The sequence below is a fragment of the Coregonus clupeaformis genome, chromosome 25 (genome assembly GCF_020615455.1).
Source record: "Coregonus clupeaformis isolate EN_2021a chromosome 25, ASM2061545v1, whole genome shotgun sequence".
Classification (NCBI taxonomy): domain Eukaryota; kingdom Metazoa; phylum Chordata; class Actinopteri; order Salmoniformes; family Salmonidae; genus Coregonus; species Coregonus clupeaformis.
The window spans coordinates 3,401,527-3,427,397 of NC_059216.1; the positions used below are offsets into that span (position 1 = coordinate 3,401,527).

General features: G+C 48.6%; 1 protein-coding gene across 3 annotated transcripts; it reads left to right on the plus strand.

The window, feature by feature from the left end:
• Window positions 1-547: 547 nt before the first annotated feature.
• Window positions 548-25,840, plus strand: LOC121539382 (phosphatidate phosphatase LPIN1). Of its 3 annotated transcripts, none has more exons than XM_041847844.2 (22): window positions 635-724; window positions 816-889; window positions 3,426-3,626; window positions 4,754-4,849; window positions 9,728-10,041; window positions 13,294-13,410; window positions 13,631-13,723; window positions 14,066-14,180; window positions 14,722-15,118; window positions 15,417-15,510; window positions 15,889-16,076; window positions 17,155-17,248; window positions 20,791-20,860; window positions 21,814-21,906; window positions 22,070-22,137; window positions 22,424-22,562; window positions 22,785-22,933; window positions 23,056-23,142; window positions 23,613-23,765; window positions 24,099-24,213; window positions 24,422-24,525; window positions 24,674-25,840. In XM_041847844.2, exons 2-22 carry the CDS (start codon window positions 887-889, stop codon window positions 25,362-25,364), a joined length of 3,381 nt encoding a protein of 1,126 aa, XP_041703778.1. In that variant the 5' UTR covers window positions 635-724; window positions 816-886; the 3' UTR covers window positions 25,365-25,840. The 3 variants fall into 3 exon arrangements, with proteins under 3 accessions (XP_041703780.1, XP_041703778.1, XP_041703779.1); XM_041847845.2 differs by having other exon boundaries at window positions 14,069-14,180; XM_041847846.2 differs by lacking the exon at window positions 816-889 and having other exon boundaries at window positions 548-724.
• The last annotated feature ends 31 nt before the right edge of the window (window positions 25,841-25,871 follow it).

Sequence of the window (25,871 nt, forward strand, 5' to 3'; positions counted from 1 at the left end):
CACAGTCTACCGGTCGCCCCCAGCTAGTACAGCAGGCGGGAGGCTGGAGAGACACCGTGTGCTAACTAGCTAGCTAGCGACACCATGTGCTAGCTTGCTAGTTAGCTAGCACACGGTGTCGCCCCTACCTCCCGCCTGCTGTGTACCCGAGAAAACCGTGCCCAACAGGCGGGAGGCTGGGGCAACACCGTGTGCTAACTAGCTAGCTAGCACATGGTGTAGCTCCCGCTTGCTGGAGAAAACTGTCTACCGGTAGCCCCACCGCTCGTTGCTAGCTTGCTCTTCTTCTGTGGGGTTTATCTACGGTTATGATTCATTACCTCCATCTACTGTAGTGGAGCGCCCCTGCCTCTCGCCTATGTACTGGAGTCATATTTTAAAGATTGACAATATAAATATAAAGAGGGGTTCATATATGCAGGAACACCCCGAATTGCGGGCTGCAGTTGCACCCTTCTCACTGTTATGGGTGGTGTCGTCTCTCATTGGTCCGGGTGAGGGTTTATGCGGTGCTATGTCACCAGCCGAGTGAGTATAGGATGTTTTTTTCTCTTCAGTGACAGGATTATCTTCACAGCGCTTTAACACACCGCCAAGCAGGAGATCAAATGTCGGGAAAGGTTCTGTTCACAATTACAATGTAATAGTTAATTGTAATAAGAAAAACAGCTTTACCTATACAACGGAAGGTATTTCCCAGAAGCGACAACTCGTCATCAATAATGTATGTATGAATATGATTCGGAATTTTAGGCGATTTATCAATGTGATATTCTTAATATTTCTGTGGTCTATCATTTCTTTTCAACGGATAGCTGCACCCAGATCATCTCGGCATGGATTGTGATTAGCCTAGCTTGTTTTTGTGAAGCAATTGCCAAGCATTATGGTAAGGACAGCATATTGAGACTACAGTTATATTCATATGATACAATTGAGACTGAAATAGGCTATGGACATAAACACAACAACAGCTCATTTTCACAAAGTCGTTATTTAGAATGTGAAAGATTCTGCCTGTGCAGTGTTTGATAGGCTATAAACTGCAGTTTATGTCCGGTCATGCCTGTCTTCTGCTACAGAACATGAGGTGTATTATGCATCAGTATAGCTCACAATTATTCCAATGGCATATATTGAAAATATATCTGAAACATATTTGAAATACATGCAGTTGATGAGAACCCGTGTTGGACAAATGTGGCCACCTGAATGTGTTCTCACTACCCATTCATTTGGCAGCCTTGACTGCCAGCCAGACAGCTTTGGGTTGGATCCATATGTCATATCCCACTGGGCAGAGGTCAATTCAACATCTATTCCAAGTTGGTTCAACATAATTTCATTTAAATGACATGGAAACAATGTTGATTCAACCAGTGTATGCCCAGTGGGATGACTTATACTTCTAGTATATCAATAAGGTCCTCAGCCAATGGGAATATTGTTGTTGTGTGTGTATGTGTGTGTATATTTATGTGTGTGTGTGTGTGTGTGTGTGTGCATGCTTCCATGCATGTATGCGTGATGTCTGTTAGGTGAGATAAGATGATAAACTAGGTACAGTTAATGCAGTTAATTGACTAATCCTATGGAAGATGTGACTGTATTAAAGGTTACCTTTCTCCCCGACCTGGCTGTCAGTGAATGGGCACCTAAACCTCACCTCTAATCTGAGTGTCCCTAGGATGTAATGGTACTACTATGACATGTGTCTTATATTGTGGAGTAGAATGAAGTTACCCCTGATCTAGGGTTTGTGTAGTTTTATTTTATTAACCCTAACCCTGGGCCTATATTGTGAGTATCTTGTGATTGGTTGTAAACCAGGAAGCAGGTTATGTCCTTGGGGGGGGGTGAATGAGTTCCTTTAACACGTGGCCTTGTGTTTGAATGAGGGGGGATGGCAGAATGTGTCGGGGGTGGGGCGGGGTAATTATGTAATTGTTCTGAAATGCCACTGATACTGGCTCTGTAATGTTGTCACATTGAGGGAGAGAGAGGTGGGGCATGAGGAGAGAGCGGTGGGGCATGAGGAGAGAGAGGGCAAGAAAGAGAGAGAGAGTGAGAGAGAGAGAGAGAGAGAGAGAGAGAGAGACTTTATGCTTCCATTGTTTGCGTAGTGTTTAAGTATGTTAGTCAGGTATGTACTGTTTAATCGAGTGCAAAGATTAAACTGGTTATTTTCAGAAGGGAATACAATATAAGAAAATACATTTGAAAACGACAACAACGTGAAAAACAGGATTCATAGATTCAAACATCCATACTTTACCTCAATATATCGGTTCTCCAACTTCTATTTATCCTGTCAGCAGGATATTAAGCTATCTATCCTCTAGGCACGTGTGTGTGTATGTGTGTGTGTGTATGTGTGTCCCTGACTCAGCAGAAACAGGGGAATATCAAGAGGAGAGTTTACAGCCAACAAATCAAGCCTTCCTCTCCCTCTCACTGTTTTGCATTGTTAGGGCCAAATCCTATCTTGAAAACTGCTGACTTTCAGGTAAATCATGCCTTGTCAATGGGAGATTTTACCAAAAATAATTGTAGGTGTGTGGTTAAGACTTTTGCAAGACAGGATAGTGCACATTTTGTCTCTGTCTTTTGCACTGTTAGTGAATAGTTAGGTCTGAATCCTAACTTTGTTCAAATTGGGCCTCCAGTGAAATGGCTTCCTCTCCCTCCCCTGTTGGTTCTAGTCAGAAGGCGTTAGTGGTGCTGCCCTCCCTGTGACTGAGAGACTGGCATGGCATGCAGATGAATCCCCCTTCAAATGCCAGTGCAGCAGAGGGCACTGTGCACTGGGCACCAAGCGTGTTCATGCATGTGTGCGTGTGTGTGTGTGTGTGTGTCTGTGCATCAGTGTCTGTGTGTGTGTGTGTGTATGTGTGTGTGTGTGTTTGTGTGTGTGTGATATGCAGAGAGCAGGCATGTGTTTGAATGAGAATGTCAGTGTGTTTATTGCAAGCACCGTATCATGCAATTTCAGCCGTATTCCTTTGTTTCTGCTGCACAGGGCAGTGGGGCTTTGGAGGCCCGGTTGGTTGCTGTTCAGCACTATGTGACGAATGCATCAGTAAAAAGCCTTATAAAGACCTGATGTGCGGGGAATGAGGACGGGCGGTCAGAGAGGAATGTTAATCACAGAGTCAGAGAGATAACCCAGCTGATCCATCCAGGCAATAACATCACTCTGGTGTATCATGATATCATCTAGATTCTATTTATATGATCACGCCCTCATCGCTCCACAGGATCATCAAGAGTCATCATCTGACTGCCCAGCAAGCGTTTGGGAAATTACATATTTTGTGTCTTTCTCTCTCCCTCCTATCCCTCTCGCCCTCATCCCTCCCCCCTCATTTCCCCCTCCCCTCCACAAACCCACCCCTCCCCTCCCCTCCACCCTCTAACCCCCTCAGTCTCAGACCATGAACTACGTGGGCCAGTTGGCAGGCCAGGTGTTTGTGCAGGTGAAGGAGCTGTACCGGGGCCTGAACCCGGCCACCCTGTCGGGCTGCATCGATGTCATCGTGGTGCGTCAGCCCGACGGCACCCTGCAGTGCTCGCCCTTCCACGTCCGCTTCGGCAAGATGGGCGTGCTGCGCTCCCGAGAGAAAGTGGTGAGAGGACACAGGGAGGCTGTGTGCAGTGGGGGTGGAAGGGGAACTGGGTTAAGGGGCACTGGGGCAGAGGGCATGGGGTAGAAGAGGGTGATGGGTGATTACAGTACTGGCAGGAGAGAGGGAGGGTCATCCTGTCTCAGTTTGAGATGGAGAGAGAGGGAGAGAGAGGGGGAGAATAGGAGGATGAAGGGAGAGAGAGGGGGAGAATAGGAGGATGAAGGGGGAGAGAGGGGGAGAATAGGAGGATGAAGGGAGAGAGAGGGGGAGAATAGGAGGATGAAGGGAGAGAGAGGGGGAGAATATGAGGATGAAGGGAGAGAGAGGGGAGAATAGGAGGATGAAGGGAGAGAGAGGGGGAGAATAGGAGGATGAAGGGAGAGAGAGGGGAGAATAGGAGGATGAAGGGAGAGAGAGGGGGAGAATAGGAGGATGAAGGGAGAGAGAGGGGGAGAATAGGAGGATGAAGGGAGAGAGAGGGGGAGAATAGGAGGATGAAGGGAGAGAGAGGGGGAGAATAGGAGGATGAAGGGAGAGAGAGGGGGAGAATAGGAGGATGAAGGGAGAGAGAGGGGGAGAATAGGAGGATGAAGGGAGAGAGAGGTGGAGAATAGGAGGATGAAGGGAGAGAGAGGGGGAGAATAGGAGGATGAAGGGAGAGAGAGGGGAGAATAGGAGGATGAAGGGAGAGAGAGGGGGGAGAATAGGAGGATGAAGGGAGAGAGGGGGAGAATAGGAGGATGAAGGGAGAGAGAGGTGGAGAATAGGAGGATGAAGGGAGAGAGGGGGAGAATAGGAGGATGAAGGGAGAGAGAGAAATGAATCATTCATCTTTCTGCCACGTATACCTGAGCTGACACAGAGAGAATGGACAATGACAGTTGCTGAGAGAAAGATTTACTGTAGATAGAAAATAGAAAAATAGAAAGAAAAAAATAGAGAAGGAGGGGTGGATGGGAGAGACAGAGTTGATGGTAGATTGGAGGGAAAAGAGAGACAGGATGGAGATGGAGATAGCGAAGTACAAATACAAAGAGAGATGGAGGGTAGAGCAGAGGAAAGAGAGAGAGAATGGGATGGAGTGGGAATGAAAGGTATAGTGATGGTTGGTGTCATCGGTGTCTCAGGTGGACATAGAGATCAATGGAGAGCCTGTGAGTCTACAAATGAAGCTGGGGGACAACGGAGAGGCCTTTTTCGTCAAGGAGACAGAGAACACACTGGTATGTACACACACACACACAACCATTGCCCGAAACCGTATTGTTCACAGGACAACGTGCTGAATGTCACTCAGCACAAAACTTAAAGAGAGAGAGAGAGAGAACAGAGAGAGAACAGAGAGAGAGAAGAGGGAGAGAACAGAGAGAGAACAGAGAGAGAACAGAGAGAGAACGGAGAGAGAACGGAGAGAGAACGGAGAGAGAGAAGATGTGCTTTGGCAACGTAAACATTCCCATGCCATTAAAGCCCTTTGAATTGAATTGAAGAGAGAAAGAGAGAGAGAGAGTAGAAGGAGTACATTCTTAGAAAAAAGGGTTCCAAAAGGGTTATTTGGCTGTCCCCATAGGAGAACCCTTTTTGGTTCCAGGTAGAACCCTTTTTGGTTCCAGGTAGAACCCTTTTTGGTTCCAGGTAGAACTATTTTGGGTTCCATGTAGAACCCTCTGTGTAAAGGGTTCTACATGGAACTGAAAAGGGTTCTACCTAGAACCCAAAAGGGTTCTTCAAAGGGTTATTCTATGGGGACAGCCGAAGAGCCCTTTTCGGTTCTAGATATAACCTTTTTTTCTAAGAGTGTAGCCTAGTGAACTGACTTGGTGCATGTTAGGTAATGTGAGCGGTGTTCCCTGTAAACAAACAATGAGGACACGCTGTAACTGGATCCTGGACAGGATGGGAACAGAATGGACTCCATGCCCAGAGAAGGCCACACACACACACAGCCTGGCCAAGAACCATGAAGAATCAATCAGGGGTCATGGCCAAAAGGTTTAAGACAGAAACTCAATCCCAGTAATGTGATCTCACACTACTTAGTATGAAGTGATGCAATAGCCATGCATACACCTAAGCCATGCATACTAAATAGTGTGCTAGTGTGAACTTTGAGACACCATCTTAGGCAACAGGAGGCAAGAAAAAATCATATAATAGATCTCATAGATTCTATAATAGAATCCTATAAATAATCATATGATAATGACATGTAAACTCAATTCATAACCATTAGTAAGGGGAAATGCCAAATTGAACAGTTCTGTTTGAAGTAAAGTCTACAGATTGTGTTTTTATAAGTTAACTACCTCACTCTTATTATCACTCTATTATTCATCTAGTATGTGGCTCTCTGAGCGCTCAGAATAACTGCTACACCCAGCTCTCAGCCCTTAGTAATAACATCACAGAGGAGAGGAGAAGAGAAGAGAAGAGAAGAGAAGAGAAGAGAAGAGAAGAGAAGAGAAGAGAAGAGAAGAGAAGAGAAGAGAAGAGAAGAGAAGAGAAGAGAAGAGAAGAGAAGAGAAGATGGGAGGGGAGAAGAGAGGATAGGAGAAGATGGGAGTGGAGAGGAGAAGATGGGAGAGGAGAAGAGGATAGGAGAAGATGGGAGAGGAGAGGAGAAGATGGGAGAGGAGAATAGAGGAGAGGAGAAGATAAGATGGGAGAGGAGAAGAGAAGATGGGGGAGTAGAAGAGAGGAGAGGAGAAGAGAAGATGGGAGAGGAGAAGAGAGGAGAGGAGAGGAGAGGAGAAGAGAAGAGGGGGGAGAGGAGAGAATTAATAATGGTGAGGGAGAAGAAAGAGAAGGAGAAGAATAATCATAAAGGGATAGAGGGATGATGCTTGATCTTTTCTCCTGTGAGGGATTCAACCAGAGCTGTTAAAATCTGGGGTTTAGATTAACTGGGCTGTCGTGACTGTCTGAGTCGGACTCCCATTCCTCCCTCCACCCCACTTTCCTGCTACATCCTCTCCTCTCAGCTCTCCTCTTCTCTCCTCCCTGCTACAACCGCTCCTTTCTGCTCATCTCTCCTCTTTCCTTACTCCCCCTCTTCTCCTCCCTCCCCTCCTCTCCTCTCCTCTCCTCCTCCCTGTCCTAGTCTATTCCCCTCTAACAATCAAGGGATTTCATGCAGAAACATGTTCTAAGAATCACTATTGAGCTTCCATGTTCCTGACAGTGGCTGTATATCTTTTCCATGTCCAGTTAGTTGTTCAGGTTACAGTGTGTGTTTTGGTTTTACTGTACAGATCTTGTTTCTCCTCTGGGATTAATCTCCCTCTTAAACCCAGCCGAAAAGAACAACCCTATTTATGGAACAAAATTCCCTTTTCTGCATTCCGCTGCACAGCACACACACACACACACACACACACACACACACACACACACACACACACACACACACACACACACGTTCAGGAGTCTGTCCTCTCCCTGATTCACAGTGTCTACCCTCTGAGTGGTCCATTTTATTTGGATAAAGCATATACAGTGTGTTATAAACCCATGTGGGCTGGGCATCATGAAGATGCATGACACTATAATAAAATAAATCAGCACTGAGATATCACTGTATCGCTCAATCTCTCCCTCTCTTTCTCTCTCCTACTCTCTCTCCCTTCAGATTATATGAACGAGGCAGGATCAACGATAACAGTGTCAAAGAGCCCACCGGCAGTGGCACGTAGCCAAGCTCTAAGCTGGTTGTCCTTTGGGTGGTGGAACATTCTTGATACACATGGGAAACTGTTGAGTGTGAAAAACCCAGCAGCATTGCAGTGATTGACACAAACAGTCTATGTCATGGAAAGAGCAGGTGTTCCTAATGTTTAGTACACTTGAACAACACAGCAGATTTTCGGCATGTTTCGTTATTTATGTATAACAAAAAATCAACGACTAAGCTCTTTTACAATAGGGGTCAATGGGAAATAATGTTTTAAGGGCTTGTTTGATAAGAATTCCATCTTATGACGTGAATATCTACTCGGAGTATGGGGACAGCCAAAGAACCCTTTTGGAACCCTTTTTTCTAAGAGTGTATAGATCAGGGGGACACGATCAACTCAATCAATAAATAGTTGGTTGAAAGTTAATATTAACCAAGGAGTAATCTCCATATCGACGTTGAACAGGCTTGAGACGTGATTCAGTTGTAGTTTAATTAGTTGTGTTTATTTCATATATTTTATTAGTTATTTCAGGCAGGGGTGTATTGTAGTAGGCAGAGTTGAGTGTGATGTAGGTTTTAGGGTCAGGATGTTAAGATGAATGGATGTGACCTGACATCTTGTGCCAAGAGCGCTGGCTGCTAATATGTCTGTGTCCATACAGCCATGAATTTGGTCTGCTATTAGCTTCTATGTGGGCATGTGCATTTGACTGCACGTGGCTTTGTGTGTTTACATGTGTGTGTCAGTGTGTAGTGTACTTTGATGGTCATTGCAGTATGCCTCAGGTTCTTAAATTGTGAGCGTATGTACACACACTCAGAACGTACACCAGGGGTCGGCAACAGGTGGCTCGTGGGACGTTTCCCCCCCAAAGTAAAACAAAAAAATATACACAGTGCATTCGGAAAGTATTCAGGCCCCTTGACTTTTACATTACAGCCTCATTCTAAAATGGATTTAAAAAATAACTCTCATCAATCTACACACAATACCCCATAATGACAAAGCAAAAACAGATTTATTACAAATAAAAAACGGAAATATCACATTTAAATAAGTATTCAGACCATTTACTCAGTGCTTTGTTGAAGCACCTTTGGCAGCGATTACAGCCTAGAGTCTTCTTGGGTATGACACTACAAGCTTGGCACACCTGTATTTGGGGAGTTTCTCCCATTCTTCTCTGCAGATCCTCTCAAGCTCCGTCAGGTTGGATGGGGAGCGTCGCAGCACAACTATTTTCAGGTCTCTCCAGAGATGTTCAATCAGGTTCAAGTCCGGGCTCTGGCTGGGCCACTCAAGGACATTGAGAGACTTGTCCCGAAGCCACTCCTGCGTTGTCTTGGCTGTGTGCTTAGGGTCGTTGTCCTGTTGGAAGGTGAACCTTCGCCCCAGCCTGAGGTCCTGAGCGCTCTGGAGCAGGTTTTCATCAAGGATCTCTCTGTACTTTGCTCCGTTCATCTTTCCCTCGATCCTGACTAGTTTCACAGTCCCTGCCACTGAAAAACATTCCCACAGCATGATGCTGCCACCACCATGCTTCACCGTAGGGATGGTGCCAGGTTTCCTCCAGACGTGACGCTTGGCATTCAGGCCAACGAGTTCAATCTTGGTTTCATCAGACCAGAAAAAAAATTTCTCATTATCTGAGAGTCCTTTAGGTGCCTTTTTGCAAACTCCAAGCAGGCTGTCATGTGCCTTTTACTGAGGAGTTGCTTCCATCTGGCCACTCTACCATAAAGGCCTGATTGGTGGAGTGCTGCAGAGATGGTTGTCCTTCTGGAAGGTTCTCCCATCTCCACAGAGGAACTCTGGAGCTCTGTCAGAGTGACCATTGGGTTCTTCGTCCCCTCCCTGACCAAGGCCCTTCTCCCCCGATTGCTCAGTTTGGCCGTGCGGCCAGTTCTAGGAAAAGTATTGGTGGTTCCAAACTTCTTCCATTTAAGAATGATGGAGGCCACAGTGTTCTTGGGGATTTTCAATGCTGCAGACATTTTTTGGTACCCTTACCCAGATCTTTGCCTCGACACAATCCTGTCTCGGAGCTCTACGGACAATTCCTTCAACCTCATGGCTTGGTTTTTGCTCTGACATGCATTGTCAACTGTGGGACCTTATATAGACAGGTGTGTGCCTTTCCAAATCATGTTTACCACAGGTGGACTCCAATCAAGTTGTAGAAACATCTCAAGGATGATCAATGGAAAGAGGATGCACCTGAGCTCAATTTCGAGTCTCATAGCAAAGGGTCTGAATATTTATGTAAATAAGGTATTTCTAGTTTTTTGCAAACATTTCTACAAACCTGTTTTTGCTTTGTCATTATGGGGAATTGTGTGTAGATTGATGAGGGGGAAAAAAACAATTTAATCCATTTTAGAATAAGGCTGTAATGTAACAAAATGTGTTTCCTGTCCCCAACAGGAAGTGATTCCGTCCTACCTGGCGACGTCACCCATTGTGTCCCAGGGGGCGGAGCTAATGGAAGCCCAGCTGGGGAGGGGCATGTCTCGCCTCTCTGACCCCGCCTCCCTCTCGGTCCAGACCCTGGGCTTCCAGCAGACCACAGGAGGAGGAGGGATGATGACGATTAAGAAGAGGAGGAAGAGGAGGAGGAAGGAGCGGGAGAGCGGAGGAGGGAGGCGGGAGGAGAGTGGGGAGTACTCAGAGGACGAGGACATGTTCACCATCGACATGAGCACTGATGAGGAGAGAGAGCAGGACAACACCACCAGCAGGTGATTACAGTAGATATAGTCTTTACATCAACACTATTTACACTAATCTACAACGTGTGTGTGTGTGTGTGTGTGTGTGTGTGTGTGTGTGTGTGTGTGTGTGTGTGTGTGTGTGTGTGTGTGTGTGTGTGTGTGTGTGTGTGTGTGTGTGTGTGCCCAGAACGTCTGTACAGACATGGACGCATTTGGCAAGAGAGGCACACACACAGCCCGCCTCTGAGTTATCTGTTTACATTGGGCCCCAATTCCTGGAGAAACGACATTCCTACAGTGGCCTCTGCTACTACTTCTGTAACAGCGATCACATGCTGCAACAGATACAGATACTGTACTCACTGTGCTGCTTTCTATATTTCCCTCTGGCAGCCCAACCCTCACGAAGCCCAGGGTGACTCCAGGACGCAATGGGTGGAAAACGTCCTGTAATGTCATAATGAGTGGAATTCTGGGGCTGTTCTTGGAATTCTTGAGCAATAACAAACAGCTTGCTGAGTTTGGACAGTGTCACGCCCTGGCTCTGGGACTCTGTTATGTTGAGCCAGGGTGTGTGGTTTCTATGTGTTTTGTGTGCTAGGGTTATTATCTAGTTCTTTTGTTTCTATGTTGGCCGGTGTGGTTCTCAATCAGAGGCAACGTGTATCAGCTGTTGCTTGTTGTCTCTGATTGGGAACCATACTTAGGCAGCCTGTTTTCCACAGTGTGTTGTGGGATCTTGTTCCGTTTGGTTTGTGTAACCGTAGGACTTCACGTTTCGTATCGTTTGTTGTTTTGTTCGTGTGATCATAAAAAATAAAAATATGTTCGCATTCCACGCTGCGCCTTGGTCCTCTCAGTTCGACGATCGTGACAGAAGATCCCACCATAACTGGACCAAGCAGCGTGTCCAGGAGCCAACGCCAGAGGTGACTCTGAAGGATATCAACCTCGACTGGGTCAAGCCACGGGAGGAGGAGAGAGGCTGGACTTTGGAGCAGAGGAGCGAGAGTCTGGCGAGAGCCATGGAGGCCTGGCCCACGGGGAGGAGAGACGCCCAGAAATTTTTTAGGGGGGGGCTCACGCCGTGGACGATGGGGCAGCAGGAGGCCGGGATAGAGTGGTTCAGCGGGTTGGCAAAGGAGGCCACCAGGTTACGGGAGTCACTGGTCACCAGGGGGAAGGAGAATGTGGAGGCACGGCGAGAGGTACTGGGGTGTGTTGCCAGTCCGGTCCGGCCCGTTCCTGATCCCCGCGTAGGGCCAGTGGTGTGTGTCCCCAGTACGGTCCGGCTTGTTCCTGTCCCTCGCACCGAGCCTGTGGTGCGCGTCGCCAGCCCGGTCCGGCATGTTCCTGCCCCTCGCACCAAGCCTGTGGTGCGCGTCGTCAGCCCGGTCCGGCCTGTTCCTGCTCCCCGCACTAAGCCAGTGGTGCGCTTCGTCAGCCCGGTTTGGCCCGTCCCTGCTCCCTGCACCAAGCCAATGGTGCGCGTCGTCAGCCCGGTCCGGCCTGTTCCTGCTCCCCGCACCAAGCCAGTGGTGCGCTTTGTCAGCCCGGTTCGGCCCGTCCCTGCTCCCCGCACCAAACCAGTGGTGCGCTTCGTCAGCCCGGTTCGGCCCGTCCCTGCTCCCCACACCAAGCCAGTGGTGCGCTTCATCAGCCCGGTTCGGCCCGTCCCTGCTCCCCGCACCAAGCCAATGGTGCGTGTCGTCAGCCCGGTCCGGCCTGTTCCTGCTCCCCGCACCAAACCAGTGGTGCGCTTCGTCAGACCGGTTCGGCCCGTCCCTGCTCCCCGCACCAAGCCAATGGTGCGCGTCGTCAGCCCGGTCCGGCCCGTCCCTGCTCCCCGCACCAAGCCTGTGGTGCGCGTCGTCAGTCCGGCACAGCCCGTGCCTGTTCCACCGGTGTCCACCGGTGCTCCACTCCGGAGCTAGAGCAATCCGCTCCACCAGTGTTCAGTCCAGCTCCGGCCAGCAGGGCCAGACCGGACCAGGGGCGCTTTGGGGGATTAGAGAGGGAGTGGGGGTCATGCCCGGAGCCGGAACCGCCTCCGAGGAGGAATGCCCACCCGGCCCTCCCCTGTTCGGTTTATGTTTGGCGCGGTCGCAGTCCGCGCCTTTGGGGGGGGGTACTGTCACGCCCTGGCTCTGGGACTCTGTTATGTTGAGCCAGGGTGTGTGGTTTCTATGTGTTTTGTGTGCTAGGGTTATTATCTAGTTCTTTTGTTTCTATGTTGGCCGGTGTGGTTCTCAATCAGAGGCAACGTGTATCAGCTGTTGCTTGTTGTCTCTGATTGGGGACCATACTTAGGCAGCCTGTTTTCCACAGTGTGTTGTGGGATCTTGTTCCGTTTGGTTTGTGTAACCGTAGGACTTCACGTTTCGTATCGTTTGTTGTTTTGTTCGTGTGATCATAAAAAATTAAAATATGTTCGCATTCCACGCTGCGCCTTGGTCCTCTCAGTTCGACGATCGTGACAGACAGGATGTGCAGAAATCAATCTGTGTGTGAAATAAATGTGGGGTATGCCAAGAGAGAGAGAGAGAGTGTGTGTGTGTGTGTGTTTATAGCCTAGTTGGTGACAGGTCAATGGTTGCATTGCCAGGCAGGCATCCATATATACAAGCAGATTATATAATTTCACTGCTGACAGGGGTAGAAGAAACATAGTAAATGTGAATCCGGGACACTCCAATTATTATCATATGTTGCATATCTCTTAGGCCTTAGGAAATGACAAAACCAGCAAAAGCCCTTTTTTTGCCAGACTGTCTCTGGTGAATCCTCACTGGGGTAATATAGAGCTTATGGGATTCCTGTAACACACAAAAACAAACACACGTCCCTGTGCTGGTTGGGTGCTGGCTTAATAAGCCTGAAGGAACCAGCATCTGTCTAATGTGAACCCAATTCTCTGGTGTCTCTGTGTGTGTGTGTGTGTGTGAATGCCAGCTCTGTGTCCTCCGTGTTGGAAACGCTCCAGTAACTCCTTCTTTTCCCACAATGCTCTCTGTCTCTGTGGAGTAATGACCGTGGTGAACGGGGCCTCTCAGTCGGACCCTCCTTATTCTCTCTCATTCATCTGATGTGTGTGTTGTTGTTGCTAATGTCTCTCTCTCTCTCTCTCTCTCTCTCTCTCTCTCTCTCTCTCTCTCTCTCTCTCTCTCTCTCTCTCTCTCTCTCTCTCTCTCTCTGTCTCTCTCTGTCTCTCTCTCTATTTGGCTTACTCTCTTTGTCTTTCTCGCTCTCTATCTCTATCTATTTCTCTCTCTGTCTCAGGACCTCTACTCCGGAGTTCTATGGAGAGCAGGGGCCTAAGGACAGTGTGTTGAGCAGCACCTACACCCAGAACAAAACATACACACGCCCTGACGCAGACTGGGCACACTCGCAGAGGTACATACATATGACTCAAACCACACACACGCACGCGCACACACACACACATGCACCCACAAGATCGAACAGAATAGAATAACCGACAGTTTGGTTGTTGTACTCATGCAGGATCTTGTCGGATGCCTTTGTAGAATGAAAGAACTGCGTATGGCTTACAGTTGTTCTCTCTGTATGTCTGTTTCTCCCCCCCTATCCCCATCTCTCTCTCTCTCTCCAGTGCTCTGATAGAGCATACTCTGTCTATCCCTCCTAGCGGTGGTCTGTCCATCTCCTGTCCACAGCAGACTTCTCTCTTCCCTTCTCCGATCAGGTAAGTTATACTATTTTATTTTGTATATATATTTTTTTAAACTCTGCATCGTTGGGAAAGGTTCGGAAGCAAGCATTTCACTGCAAAGTCTACACCAGTTGTATTCGGCGCATGTGACAAATAACATTAGATTTGATTAGATTTTTAACTCACCATCCAATCTCACTTATCAGTATAGCTTCATTAAGTCTTAAAAGTTATCCTTTGTTTAATTTTAGACCAACTACATTATAGTCTAAAACCATGGTAACCAGCAGAGACTTTGTACTGTATTGTTGATGTTCATGAATCAGTGTAGTACTGGCTCAACCAATCACATCTCTCTATGTGTATGTTACCAAGCAGCCCAGGCGGCTCCAGCCCCTCCACTCCTAAGAGTGACTCAGAGCTGACCAATCAGAGCAAAGACAACCCTGAGATGCTGTGGGCCTGGGGAGAGCTGCCACATGCTGCCAAGGTACAGAGAGAGGGAGGGAGGTGGGGAGGGAGGTGGGGACGAAGCGGGAGGGAGGGAAGGAAGGAAGGAGGGAGAGAGAGAGAGGGAAGAGAGGAATGGGAGGGAGGGAAATAGGGAGGGGAGACAGATCCAGATAGACAGAAAAAGAAAGAGACAGAACAGGAAAGAAAGGACACAAAAAGGGAGACATTATGTCCACACAGTGATCCAGAAATCAGGACTGATGTTGGCAGACTTTAATCTCTTTAATCATCTTCCATGAGAGCAGCTGAGAAACACGCTAATACACTAGCACTCACGCTAACCACACATCCTTTATCTCTCTCTCTCTCTCTCTCTCTCTCTCTCTCTCTCTCTCTCTCTCTCTCTCTCTCTCTCTCTCTCTCTCTCTCTCTCTCTCTCTCTCTCTCTCTCTCTCTCTCTCTTCTCCTCTCTACACCCTACCTCCCCTCCCTTGCTCTGTCCTGGTCTGTCTCTCTCTCCCTCTCACTCTCTTCTTTCTCCTCTCTCTTTCTCTTTCCCTCTCTCTCTCCTCCTCTAGCCCTCCTTCTTCCCTCCGTTCCAGATGCAAGATTCTTTGATGATGTCCCCTGTCACCATCCCTGTGTGTGACAGCACACACTTCAGGACCATCACTGGAGACGGTGTCCCCTCTGATCAGATCCAGACCCAGAGCCACACAGACAGCAGCCCCCCGTCCCTCACCCTGTACGTTCCCCAGCCTGGGGACAACACTACTGGGTCTGTGGCTAGGCCTGAGTCTGGGGCCAGGTCTGGTTTTGGGGCTGGGGCTGGAGGAGACATGGAGGTAGTATGGGCAGCCTGTAGAGAGGTGGAGGGGGAGGGGCTGGTGGCCTCCAGGTTGCTGTCAGAACTGGATGAGGGGGGCCACAGGGACAACACGGTCAGACACACAGACTCCCCATCTAAGAGGAAAGGTATGCAGCTCACAAGTCTGCTTCTTTAATGATCTGGTTTATTTCAGTGTCACATTCAGGGTTAGATTGTAATCAGAGTTTATGGACAGTCATGTTTGAGTAGCTGAACCATTACCTCGAAGGAGAGTACAGACAGAATATATATAAATCGGTTTAGATTCCAGAATTGTTATTGAAACTGTCACTCACATCTGTAAATATGAATGCCTCAGCCATTAGTTTCATGTCAAGTTAATGAATGAAAGTAATGCCTTGTCAATCATTGTATCCATGGTAATGTGTGACGCTGTACCTGCAGACAAGAGGAGCCACCACCTGGGCTCTGATGGAATCTACCTGGATGACATCACTGAGCTGGAGCCAGATGTGGCCGCTCTCTACTTCCCCAAAAGGTAACACAACTGTAACTTACACACACACACCTGTTACATACACACACATCAGTGGAGGCTGGTGGGAGGAGCTATAGGAGGACAGGCTCATTGTAATGGCTGGAATGGAATTAATGGAATGGTATCAAACATCAAATATGGAAACCACATGTTTGACTCCACCCCATATTCTATTCCAGCTATTCGAATGAGCCCGTCCTCCTACAGCTCCTCCTACCAGCCTCCACTGACACACAAATACACACACTCAACACACCCATGCACACACATACCAGTAACAAACACACACCTGTTACGCACACACATACACACACTCACCTATCCTGTCCTACACACAGACTTGTCCTACACTCCTGACCCTATGACCCTGTTCCTTAGTGACGGGGGCGGTTCGGTAAGAGTGGGTGCGGAGACGGGGGTGCGGAGCGCCAACCAATCCCCTCAGTCGGTGGGCAGCAGTGAGATGGACAGCGGCGTGGACAGCTACTCTGACCAGCTGGGAGACATACCCAACATCACCATCTCCCTGTGTGGAGGTCTCACTGACAACAGAGAGATCACAAGAGGTAGGGGCTGCTAAACACATGGGCTGCATCTCAATAGTGTCTGGTTTACTTCTTGGTATAACTGAATAGGTGCAAATTGTCGCTACATCTATTTGCTGCCATATTGTTTTCAACTATCCAGTCATCTCTCCTGTCTGGGTCCTACAGAACAGTTGTATTAACCCTCTCCTGTCTGGGTCCTACAGAACAGTTGTATTAACCCTCTCCTGTCTGGGTCCTACAGAACAGTTGTATTAACCCTCTCCTGTCTGGGTCCTACATAACAGTTGTATTAACCCTCTCCTGTCTGGGTCCTACATAACAGTTGTATTAACCCTCTCCTGTCTGGGTCCTACATAACAGTTGTATTAACCCTCTCCTGTCTGGGTCCTACATAACAGTTGTATTAACCCTCTCCTGTCTGGGTCCTACAGAACAGTTGTATTAACCCTCTCCTGTCTGGGTCCTACAGAACAGTTATATTAACCCTCTCCTCTCTGTGTCATACAGAACAGTTATATTCAATCAAATCAAAATGTATTTGACACATGCGCGGAATACAACAGGTGTAGACCTTACAGTGAAACGCTTACTTACAAGCCCTTAACCAACAATGCAGTTTTAAGAAAAATACGTGTTAAGTAAAAAATTTATAAGTAAATAATAAAAATAGATAATAAACAGAGTAGCCCCAGCGTAAAATAGGGGGTGGGGTGGGGTGGTGGGGACAATACAAATAGTCCGGGTAGCCATGATTAGCTGTTCAGGAGTCTTATGGCTTGGGGGTAGAAGCTGTTAAGAAGCCTTTTGGACCTAGACGTGGCGCTCCGGTACCGCTTGCCGTGCGGTAGCAGAGAGAACAGTCTATGACTAGGGTGGCTGGAGTCTTTGACAATTTTTAGGGCCTTCCTCTGACACTGCCTGGTATAGAGGTCCTGGATGGCAGGAAGCTTGGCCCTAGTGATGTACTGGGCCGTACGCACTACTTAACCCTCTCGTGTCTGTGTGTCTCTACAGAACAGTTGTATTAACCCTCTCCTGTCTGTGTGTCTCTACAGAACAGTTGTATTAACCCTCTCCTGTCTGTGTGTCTCTACAGAACAGTTTGAGGAGAGAGCCATCTCTTACCAGCAGTTCACGGAAAACCCCTCCATCATCGACGATCCCAACCTGGTGGTCAAGATAGGAACCAAGTATGTAAAATACCTCTAACTCTGCATCATAGCAGTGAAGATAGCAGAGATGTGATTTTTCTTGATTAATCAGGACACATTATCCTCCATTCATATTGTGACGTCACGAGAGGCTACACAGCTTTCAGCGGGATTGCTCAAGTAGTGCAAGGAGACAAGGTTCAAACAAAACAAGGAATTTATTATAGGTCTTGGGAAATTAACGAAAATATAACAAAATTCTGTTCTCTTGTGGCTCTTTAAGGGTTAACAGTTCAGGGATGTCTCTTCCACATCCAAAATCATAATTCTCACTCGCTCAGATAACTTTTCCCCAGCCTTACTGTAGTCCACGTTGCAGCTAGTGGCCAACCCAGCAAAAAGTCCTTCCAAATGTCTCTCACGTATTTCCACAGGTGCATATATCCAAAGGTGAGTATTTCCCAAAGGTAAGTGTCTCCAAATCCTTATATTCCTCATGGAAGTGGACGTGCAGCACTCTTGTCCTCCAGAGAGCCCAGGTTGGAGACTGTGTCTCTTCCCTTCCCAAACCTTCAGCTCATCAGCTCCTCATTTGTTTCAGCTGCGTGGGAAGATTGGCCATAGAGGGGTGGAGTTCCCGACCATGCCAGCAGATGGAGCCATAGCTGTCTGGGTTTGCAGCCACCTCAGGGGGGATGTAACGTCCCTCCAGGACACAGCCTCTCGTGACATCACACATCCCCCTCCTCGGGACCGACGTCCTCGTCGGGGTAAAGGCAGCGAAGAAGGCATCACGCCGGGAGAGGGCGTCCGCATTGCCGTGGTGCTTGCCAGACTGCTCTCTCTTCAACTCCTCCAACTCTAGGACCAGGGACTCAGCCTCCTGTTGTCTCTCCTTGAGTTTCTTACTGAACGCATCAGCCTTGGTTTTAGCAGAGTTTAGCTTCTGTTGAGCAGCTTTCAGTTCCTTCTCTCTCTCTGCCTCCGCATTCTTCATCTTGTTCTCCAACACCTTGTACTTCTCCTCTGCCTTCTTCTGGACCTCCTTACTACTGCGCAGGGTCTCCTCACACTCCTCGATGGTCCTGCGCAGCCTCTCCAGCTCCTCCTGTTGCTTAGGGAAGGAGCTCTGTTGGAGTTTAGCCTGGAGGATATCTAACTCTTCTGTCTTCATGTCTAACTGTTGCTTTAACAAACGATACCTCTCAGCCGGTCCCCTTCAGACCAGACAGTTCTTTGTCCAGATTCTGTAGCTCCGTCTCTGTGTCGGTCTGGGCACCTGCCATCCCTATCAGAGCCCGGGCGGGGAGTGAGTAACTCGGAGGATTGCACCGGAGCCTTCCCAGGATGAGTCTTGCCTCTCCGTTTCCGAGGTACTCGGGTTATCCTCTCCTGAGACTCTCTCCAGAGTGGGTAAAAGGCTGGGCAGTCTCGTCCAATTAGGACAGGGACGGGGAGGGAATCAACCACCCCCGCCGTCGTGTGTATGGTTCCCCGTGTGCTGGTCATTGTAAGTTCAGTAATGGGGTATTCTCTGGTGTCCCCATGGACACAGGAAACTGGGAGGACTTTCCCCGGGGGTCAGACACGTTGGGCCCACCAAATCCTTACGCACCAGGGTGGCCCGGCTACCAGAATCCAGTAAGGCCTCCACATCATGGTGATTCACAGTTACCGGGCAGGTGGGGGGGTCGATCTGGGCCGCCATCTACGACTCCCAAGAGCGAGGCAAAACGGTGTGTGGGTGCTGAGCTGGAGGACTCCGCAGTGGGCATAGGTTCCTCGGCTGGTTTCCCACACTGCCAGGAGATATGTCCCATCTCCCCACACCGGTAACACTGTCGAGTTTCCCCCTCCTGGTGTACTCTTCTTGGACCCGCCTGGTTTCTGGCTCCCCTGGAGCCGGGATAAGTCCTGACGTGGCTGGGTTCGAGACCTTGGGGTCCTTTGGACGGGTTCTTCCCATTTGTGGTGGGGCCGCACTCCTGGGGTCTTTTCGGGAAGCATTCAGCATCTCCGCTGTGGCCTGGTACTTTTCCACAGCTTCCACGGTCAGATCAGCCGTGGTCAAGGCCTGTTGACTGATGAACCGTTTTGCCTCATAAGGCAGGGGCGCGTAGGTAACGATCCACCACAACGGCCTCCACCACCGCCGGCTGCTGTATTCCTCTGCGGATCCAGCCATTTCCTTGCGATTCGGACAAGTTCATGCATCTGCGCCCGAGGAGGTTGGTCTGGTTGGAAGGTCCAGCTGTGAGCGCTGGGCCATACCAAACTTTGTGAGTCCATATCTGCTGAGGATCTCAGACTTCAGGGCATCATAGTCAGTAACCTGGTCAGGGCCCAGGTCCCGGACAGCATTCAGCGATTCCCCGGTTAGAAAGGGGGCTAACAGACCAACCCACTGTTGCTTGGGCCAGGCTTCCCTAGTGGCCGTGGCCTCAAATGCATGCAGGTATGCCTCAATGTCATCGGTAGCTCCCATCTTAGATATAAAGTCACTTGCCTTTATTGGGCGGGTATTTTGGACCACCCTCTGTCTCTGCAACTGCAATTCCTCTGCCTTCAGAAGGTTGGCTTTCTTTTGCTCCTCCAAGAGAGCCACGTTTGCTTGCATCTGGGCTTGCTGGCCAGCAACAAGGGCTTTCAATATGTCCTCCATTTCAGTCGGGCGGGAGCCTACGGCCAACTTGGAAAACTGGGTGATCAAACCTTCGGTATCCTCCTCTGACATGCACTATTAACGCTTGAGCGTGCCCGTATTCTCCACCATCTGTGACGTCACGAGAGGCTACACAGCTTTCAGCGGGATTGCTCAAGTAGTGCAAGGAGACAAGGTTCAAACAAAACAAGGAATTTATTATAGGTCTTGGGAAATTAACGAAAATATAACAAAATTCTGTTCTCTTGTGGCTCTTTAAGGGTTAACAGTTCAGGGATGTCTCTTCCACATCCAAAATCATAATTCTCACTCGCTCAGATAACTTTTCCCCAGCCTTACTGTAGTCCACGTTGCAGCTAGTGGCCAACCCAGCAAAAACTCCTTCCAAATGTCTCTCACGTATTTCCACAGGTGCATATATCCAAAGGTGAGTATTTCCCAAAGGTAAGTGTCTCCAAATCCTTATATTCCTCATGGAAGTGGACGTGCAGCACTCTTGTCCTCCAGAGAGCCCAGGTTGGAGACTGTGTCTCTTCCCTTCCCAAACCTTCAGCTCATCAGCTCCTCATTTGTTTCAGCTGCGTGGGAAGATTGGCCATAGAGGGGTGGAGTTCCCGACCATACCAGCAGATGGAGCCATAGCTGTCTGGGTTTGCAGCCACCTCAGGGGGATGTAACGTCCCTCCAGGACACAGCCTCTCGTGACATCACAATATGTAATTGAATCTGACCTATCCCATAGCCAAAATCCCGATTTGATATGTTGTCCTGACCACATCCCTGACAGGAAAGTATGTAATGTACAGAACATACCACTGAACACCCTTTGTGTGCAGTCAAATATAGTACTACTGATAAGAAATCTACTGTATAAACTGGAGATTAAACAATGATCATATGTCTGTGTTTTCTCCTCCAGGTACTATAACTGGACCACTGCAGCCCCTCTGATGCTGGCTATGCAGGTGTATCAGAAGCCCCTGCCATTGGTAAGACCTCCACAACATTAGCAACATGCTATTAGCATAGCATCTGGGCTACACGGCTGGTAGACTATGTGCTGATCTCAAATATAGTGCACTGTACCGGAGTGGTTTTACCTGAGGTTTATCATATGTCACATTAATCATATGGCAATGTAAAAAGAACAGTCCAAATGTAACCCATCTACCTGCTAAATCTGTGGCCCAGTTCTGCGTCTGGCCATGCATGTTTTGTTTTTGTGTGAATTCCTACGTCCTCTGTCTCGTTTGAACTTCATGCACACTGAAAAGCATTATCCTTAACCACGTGTCCTCTTAACGCTCAAGTCTTTTCCCCTTTTTGTTCCCTTCTTTAATTTGTTCTCCCTCAATCTCACCTCCCATCCGGCCCCTATTGGCCTTCAGTACTCCTGTCTGAGTTATGTGTACTCTGCCTTTGGCCTCTTCTCCTACTGTTTACCCAGTCAGTTCAGCTCCAGCCCTGTGGGTCCCTTCAGTTTCAGCTGTCTGTCTTGTCTGTCTGTCTGCTGGGTATAGCATGTCTGTCTGTCTGTCTGTCAGTCCATCCCATCTGTCTGTTGGGTATAGTATGTCTGTCTGTCCACTGTCTGTCTGTCTGCCTATTGGGTATAGTATGTCTGTCTGTCTACTGTCTGTCTGTCTGCCTGTTGGGTATAGTATGTCCACTGTCTGTCTGTCTGTCTGTAGCATATCTGTCTGTACGTCTGTCTCTCTCTATGTCTCTTTGTGTGTTTTTCCTCTCTCTCTCTCTTCTATTTCGTTCTGTCTCTTTGTCTCCCTCCCTTTGTCGCTGCCTGTCTTCGTTAGATCACCATCATCCAGTCATATGACACTAGCTTCACTTATTTGCATTTGGGTTTTTGTATCTCTGTGTTTTTGCGTTTCAGTGGTTTTGTTGAGTTGTGGTTTTGGTCAGGAACTGTGTGCGTTTGCATCAGGCCGCAGTGGAGAACATCATGAAGGAGAAGATGCCCAAGAAAGGAGGCCGCTGGTGGTTCTCATGGCGCAGCAGGAACAGCGATTCCAAATCGGTACACCCCTCAGCTCAAATACACACACCTCTGTAACACACACCATAACCAGGAAACTTCTGCAGAAGTTACAGTATTGGAGGCCTAGTTGACTGGCATATTATATTTGCTAGAATTTCCTGGTTGTTGTTGTATGAGTGTGTGACTGGTTGTTTGTCCCCAGGACTCAGTGTCTGAGACAGGACTTGGAGATGAGGGAGAGGCCTCGCTCAGCATGGCTCCAGTCAATGGGTAACTACACTTCTCTAACACCAGAAAAGTTTATAATGCGCAATATAATTTAATTATTTTGAATACACGTTTATATACCCTAGTTTACAGATCATCATATACATTATACAGAAAGGGTCGGTTTCATGGACTGATTCTCCTTTGAGTTTGCTTTTTAGTTCAGGACTAGGCTTAATCTGTGTCCGGGAAACCCCCCCTAGAAGTTTATACTACATTGTTTATATAGTGTTTAGATTCTGGTTATAAAGTCAGAAATGCATTTATAGCTGAACTGTTGTCATAACAGAATGAAGGAGGAGTCTTCCTCCAGCGATGAGGACCACAGATTGTCCAATCAGGGCTCAGAATCCTGCAAGGCCGAGCCCCTTCTCACACCCGGTAGTGTGTGCTACAGGAAGACCCTCAGACTGACCCCAGAGCAGCTGGTGAGAGACACAACACTGTTCCCCTAACATCTATTGATTTAACTTATGATCTCAGAACTGCTGATGAGAAACAATACTTCTCACCTCTTTATGTGGTGACGTTGTGTTCAGTGTGAATGGGTAATGTAGTCTTTGTGTCCTCAGGCCAGTCTGCAGTTGAACCACTCAGTAGCAGGGTTAGAGTTAGAGGGTGTATGGGTAATGTAGTCCTTGTGTCCACAGGCCAGTCTGCAGTTAAAGGAGGGTCCTAATGAGGTGGTGTTCAGTGTGACCACTCAGTACCAGGGCACCTGCCGCTGCCAGGGCACCATCTACCTCTGGAGCTGGGACGACAAGATCATCATCTCAGACATTGACGGCACCATCACCAGGTGTGTGTATGCATGCATGAGTTTTATTGGCAGTTGTGTGTGATCATGTTATATCTCTGTTAATGGTAGGTTAATGAGGTGTGTGTGTGCGCGTGCGTGCGTGCATGTGTCCTCTCTTGCAGGTCGGACACCCTGGGCCACATTCTGCCCACGCTGGGTAAAGACTGGACCCACCAGGGCATTGCCCGCCTCTACCACCGAGTCAGCCAGTGAGTTCTCACAAGAGGAATTCAATAACTATAGATGAGCATTAGAGTAATGGAACCTTGTTCACATTTAGAATAGGGCTCAATGTAAGATCAATTAACTTTATTCATGGTGTTTCAATCTACAAGGTTTAGTACGTTGCACCCTAATGAAGGCAGCCCTGTCCCCTCCCTCACTCTTAGGAAAGACTAAGAGAGGAGAATCATTAAATCTCATTCTCTTCCTCTACCTATCCCTCTATCTTTCTCTCTCTCTCTCTCTCTCGCGCTATCCCTCTCTATCCCCCTCTCTCTCTCTCACTCTCTCAATCCCTCTCTCTCTCTCTCTCTCTCTCTCGCTCTCTCAATCTCTCTATCCCTCTATCCATCTCTCTCCCTCTCTCTCTCTCAATCCCTCTATCCCTCTCTCTCTCCCTCCTACTCTCTCTCTCTCTCTCTCTCTCTCTCTCTCTCTCTCTCTCTCTCTTTTTCAGGAATGGTTATAAGTTTATGTACTGCTCAGCGAGGGCCATAGGTATGGCTGATATGACGAGGGGGTATCTACACTGGGTCAACGAGAGAGGAACCATGCTGCCTATAGGACCTGTCCTACTCAGCCCCAGCAGTCTGTTCTCAGCTCTGCACAGGTGAGGAACACATACACACACACACACACACACACACACACACACACACACACACACACACACACACACACACACACACACACACACACACACACACACCATCATCACTCATCACCATCATCATCGTAAAAATAAACACAGCAGAAGCAAAAAAGAGTGAAACACAATAGTGAACAATCATATGGTAACAATAGTGAACAATCATATGGTAACAATAGTGAACAATCATATGGTAACAATGTACAGCAGCTGATGTAATAGAACTAGCTATCCCTGTATTGTATAACGATGATTCCATCCCGTCCGTCCATCCTGTCCTTGTCCTTCCTGTAGGGAGGTGATAGAGAAGAAGCCTGAGAGGTTTAAGATCCAGTGTCTGACCGACATCAAGCAGCTGTTCTACGCCAACACTGAGCCTTTCTACGCAGCCTTTGGCAACAGAGCCACGGTGAGAGCCCTGCTTTCTCCAACACTGCACATGTTTTTAGATTCATTTGTCTGGAACCATGCACAGTAATGAACCGATCTGTAAATGTGACAGATTAAGCCAAAAGGCTATTTTCAAACTGAAAATTCTGTTTGATACCGTTGCAGTTGTGGTTGTGTGTGTGTTTTTGGATAGTATGTCGGTTGTTGTTAAAGTTGTTGTTGTTTAGGATGTGTATTCCTATAAGGAGGTGGGGGTTCCCCTAAACAGGATCTTCACAGTCAACCCCAAGGGAGAGCTGATACAGGAACACGCTAAGACCAACATCTCATCGTAAGTCAGACATCTTTCTCCCTTGTATCTTTCTTCATCTGTCTTTGTCTGTCTCTGTTTCTATCTCCCTCAGTAGCTCTCTCTCTCTGTCTTTGTGTCTGTCTATGAACAATGAAGTGAAGTATGTTTCTGTTTGTGTCCCTGCCAGGTATGGTGGTCTGTGTGAGGTGGTAGACCACGTCTTCCCCCTGTTGATCAGAGGCCACGTCTCTGACTTCTCCTGCCCTGACACCTTCAGCCAGTTCACCTACTGGAGAGAACAACTGCCCCAGGTCCACAGCCCCAACCAGCCCCAGGTCCACAGCCCCGACCAGCTCCAGGTCCACAGCCCCGACCAGCCCCAGGTCCACAGCCCCGACCAGCCCCAGGTCCACAGCCCCGACCAGCCCCAGGTTCACAGCCCCGACCAGCCGCAGGTCCACAGCCCCGACCAGCCCCAGGTCCACAGCCCCGACCAGCCCCAGGTCCACAGCCCCGACCAGCCCCAGGTCCACAGCCCCGACCAGCCCCAGGTCCACAGCACCGACCAGCCGCAGGTCCACAGCCCCGACCAGCCGCAGGTCCACAGCCCCGACCAGCCCCAAGTCCACAGCCCCAACCAGCCCCAGGTCCACAGCCCCGACCAGCCCCAGGTCCACAGCCCAGACCAGCCACAAGTCCACAGCCCGAAGTCCACAGCCCCGACCAGCCCCAAGTCCACAGCCCCGACCAGCCCCAAGTCCACAGCCCCGACCAGCCCCAAGTCCACATCCCCGACCAGCCCCAAGTCCACAGCCCCGACCAGCCCCTGGACAACAGTTGAGAAGACCCCACACCACATCAGACCACCCCAGGAGTGACCTGTGTGCAATCAGGGAAGGGAAGGGAGAGAGACGCTCATGACATGCTCAAACTCATGATGATGCAGACGTGCAAATACAAGAAGCATGTGTCTGCTCTAATGCCACACTCACACACAGCTATGCAGATGCAGACCTTGCACTAGTGAAAGTGTACTTGCTACAACAACAGGCATGTTAGCACTGAGTGGTATTTCTATGTAGCCATCATTTCAATTTACTCAGTGTTGTTTTCTCTACAATACCTAGCCTACTCATACAGGGCCTACAGGTGAAAAAGGTACTACTTTTAGACACGAAGCACTGATTCAGTTGCCTGACGACTCACTGAATTCTTCCACTTCTCTATGTTCGCTACATACTTTAGTCTGAGACTGCCATAGTTGAAATCATTTGTGGTGACGTCAAAATGAGGGGTGTTGTACAAAACAAAGTAATCAGCGATTTGATAATCTCTAACCAATCAGAGTATCAAAGCCAATAACACATTTTTTAAACACTACTTTA